This window comes from Pygoscelis adeliae, unplaced genomic scaffold (assembly GCF_000699105.1).
Source record: "Pygoscelis adeliae isolate BGI_AS28 unplaced genomic scaffold, ASM69910v1 Scaffold77, whole genome shotgun sequence".
Classification (NCBI taxonomy): Eukaryota; Metazoa; Chordata; class Aves; order Sphenisciformes; family Spheniscidae; genus Pygoscelis; species Pygoscelis adeliae.
Genome location: NW_008825216.1, coordinates 2,262,072 through 2,265,320, shown reverse-complemented (window position 1 = coordinate 2,265,320; position 3,249 = coordinate 2,262,072). Strand labels below are relative to the sequence as shown.

The following is a 3,249-nucleotide window of genomic DNA, read 5'->3' as shown; positions in this document are numbered from 1 at the left end:
GCTTCGCTCTCCCTAAGAGGGGTGCGGAGGGTGCTGGGACCCCCGCACCCCCCCCCCGTCGGACACAGTTAAGCCGGAAAAATAAAACCCAACTGCGTGAGAGGCTGCAGCTTGGTGGCAGGGGCGGGGTGTGAACCAGCTGCTCCGGGGCTCTAAGCCGAAAGTGCCATGTCGCGGGTTAAACAGAAGTCGTTGGAAGGGGAGGAGAAGTTAAATTAGCTGCTAATTGGCATTGTCGGTATTTCAAAAGGGACAGTTGTGTCAGTGGCTGCTTTCTGCGGTGCTGCTGCCTGCAGAGACCCCAACCGCTTTACTTGCTAATGTTTCTGAGGGAATGCCTGCTGCTGAGCCTGTACTCGGCCCGGGCTTGCATCCCACAGCTTGTTAAACCGGCCTGCAGCCCTCCTCGCTGCAGAGCTGCGTGTGGCGCCGACTCGGCAATCAGATTTTGTGGTCTGAGGTTTTCCCAGGTTCCTCTGGCAGAGATGACGTTGACCCGCCCTGCCCTTTCTCCCGTGCCGTCTGGGGTCAACTCATTGCTAGTGACTGTCCTGCTGCTGCAGAGCAGAATGGGTTTGGCTGAAATGGGGGACATGGGAGTGTGCTTCAGCAGCAGCTTGAGAAGTGGTGGCAGTTGGAGAAAAGTTCTCCTTAGATGAAAGCAAAAATTGCATGCCGGGGGTGTTTGTGGAGCCCCGCTGGCCAGACAGAAGGCAGTGGATGATGGTGTATACGTCTGGCAGTGGTGTGGAGGACCTGCGTTCGGGAGCAGGCCATCGGGGAGCTGAGCGAAGTGCTTCTCCCTAGCCTTTCAGCGGCAGGACATGCCACAAAGCGAGGCCGTGCCGGTCTGGAGGCTGGTTTGTTTCCTCGTGGTTCCTGCCTGTAATGAATATCTAACAATCTGTTGTGAACAGGTTAATGTCGGGAGATGGACAGTTGTGGTTATAACACAGGAAGCTTTCTGAGCCGGGGATTACCGTGCTTAGCTAGAGATGGTGGACACAACTAACAGGCCTCCTCTGTTATTCTGGGACTTCGGTGACTTTTGTCATTGTCGTTTGCCTTTCAAGCTAACTTTGTAAATGCGTTGGCTACACAAGTGTCTGTCCGTCTGTTCCGGAAGACCTGAACGGTTCTTAAAACAAGTGCCGACACAGAAAACGTGAGCAAGGTGCACGTAGGTACCCCAGGTGAAGCGGTAAGATCCAGTGCTTCTCTCTTTGGATAGGCAGGGTAACAAATACCTTAGCCATAGGGTGCTGCTGCCCACTGTTGTAGAGGACCTGTCTGCCATCTGTTGCTACAGTTCCTGAAACTCTTAATGTTGCCAGAGGGCATCCAGTTGAAGATTTAATTAGTTAAACAGCAAGCAATGCTAAGGTTGTCATGAGCTGTCAGTGGCAGGTTGATAGCAGGAGCATCATTTCTAGCTACTATTGTTGTAATTTCTGTGTGCTGCACGATGATTTTCTGAATGATGGAGAAACTTGTGCTTGGAGCTGGTGCGGGGCAATGCTGGTTTGCTGAATTAGGATGTGCACTGTGGACTGGCCCTGTTGCCTGTTAGGACAGGACCTGGTCAACCTAGGAAAAAGGGGGTACTGCAAGTGCCTATAGCTCCTTGTAGTTCTTCAATTTGTGTTCTTTCACGTTAACGTGATGAAAATACTATAATACTGTCACAGCTGGGTTGATCCTTTATTAAAAGCTTTGGAAGCAACTCGTAATCCTTTATTCCTTTCCAAGTACTTGTATGCCAGACTATTTTATACTAAGAATAAATTTTTAATAGAAGTGCATAAATAATAAAAAACCACATTTTGAGAATCATTGCAGGCATCAGAAAAATGTGTTTTTAAGCAAATTGCAAGCTTCGAAGTCCTGTTTCTTGTGGAGAACATGCATTTATCCCTTCAATTCTGCATATGTCGCCTGTATGTGGGGCGGGTTGGGATAAGGAGATGAAGGAATATCATCTTGCCTTATCCCCTGAGCTGTTCAGTTGCCGCATTGTGAGAATGTTAGGTTACAGTTGGGCAAAGTTTATAATTGTTAGTGGTAGAATGACCGTAGGGATGAACAGCTGTACCAGAGGGACATCTTGTGTGCTATGCAAACTCACTTGGAAACATCTGCAAGGGGTAAAAGTTGTTGTAGCTGATTTCATTTCTCCTTTCTAGACTAGCAATTCCCTTGTTCAAGTGATCTCAAGCCAGAGTGTTTACCTTGGGGAAGTGAAGTAGGATATTAGGATTTTTTTATTCTGCGTTCCGTATCCCTTTGGCTTTTAAGCCAGTGTTGTTGGGTCACTTCTGTTCTGTCTTGGTATGGTGTGCTTAAACTAGTTCTAGCCCTAGAACACTCTGTGGTAATGCGCTTTATATTTTAAGTTTCAATAGAGTGTAAAATCAAGGTAATTGCTCCTGGATCCTGTTACCACTGCTGGTTTGCTACTATTTCTGTTACAGCTATAGAGGCAGTTTTTCTCCTGGACACTTCTGAACGGAAGAGGGACTCCGTTTCCCAAAGCTCACCAGTGATCTTTATAAAATAAGTTTTTCATCAACTTCTGGCTGAGCAGAGGTAGGAGCAGGGTTTGTAAACAAAAAAAGAAAAAAAAAAAGGCTGACCTGATTTTTCCCTGCTTAGGAATTTCTCGAAACATTTTTTCATTTATTCTGTAACAAACTCTTGGGCCCTGTTTGTGCTGGAGAGGGGAATTATGTGAGTTGAATGCTGAATTACAACGATGGTACTTGTTTAACAGGGCTGACTCCCAGCCTCCTTCCTGCTTTTCTCCCAAGGGCAGAGTTCAGCACTTCCTAGCATGCCTTTGTGAATCAATCCTCTCTGATTGCTGGGATCTTTTTGGACCTGTCTACAGACTTTGTTTCCAACTTGAAAATTGCATCATCAGTGTGCCAGAGCACGGCTTCAAGTAGTGCAGGCTCCCAACAGAAGAAGAGTCAAGTGTTATCTATAGCAAGGACAGGTAAATTGGGTTTTGGTGGGCTTGGAGCTATGCCATCCATTTGTAAAATGTAGAGTCTGTGTACTTCTGGCACTGACAGCCACCTTCATGGTTCCCACCATATTTCCTGCAGCTTTTTGAGATGCTGCTGAAGAACCACAGATTTTGAAAGCTTCTTTAGAATAAGTCTCTCTGCAGAGCTGGGAGCAGAGATTAGGCAGAAATCTGTGCTATGAGCAGAAAGCCGTACACTGAAGTGGCATCTGTTCAGCGAG

General features: G+C 47.1%; 1 protein-coding gene across 1 annotated transcript in view; it reads left to right on the top strand.

Moving 5' to 3' along the window:
- Positions 1-672: 672 nt before the first annotated feature.
- Positions 673-3,249, top strand: part of MTR (5-methyltetrahydrofolate-homocysteine methyltransferase) — a 51,091-nt gene continuing 48,514 nt past the window's right edge. The window contains exon 1 of the mRNA XM_009329216.1: positions 673-793. Within this exon, the coding sequence (XP_009327491.1) occupies positions 673-793 (121 nt within the window). The remainder of the gene's footprint in view (positions 794-3,249) is intronic.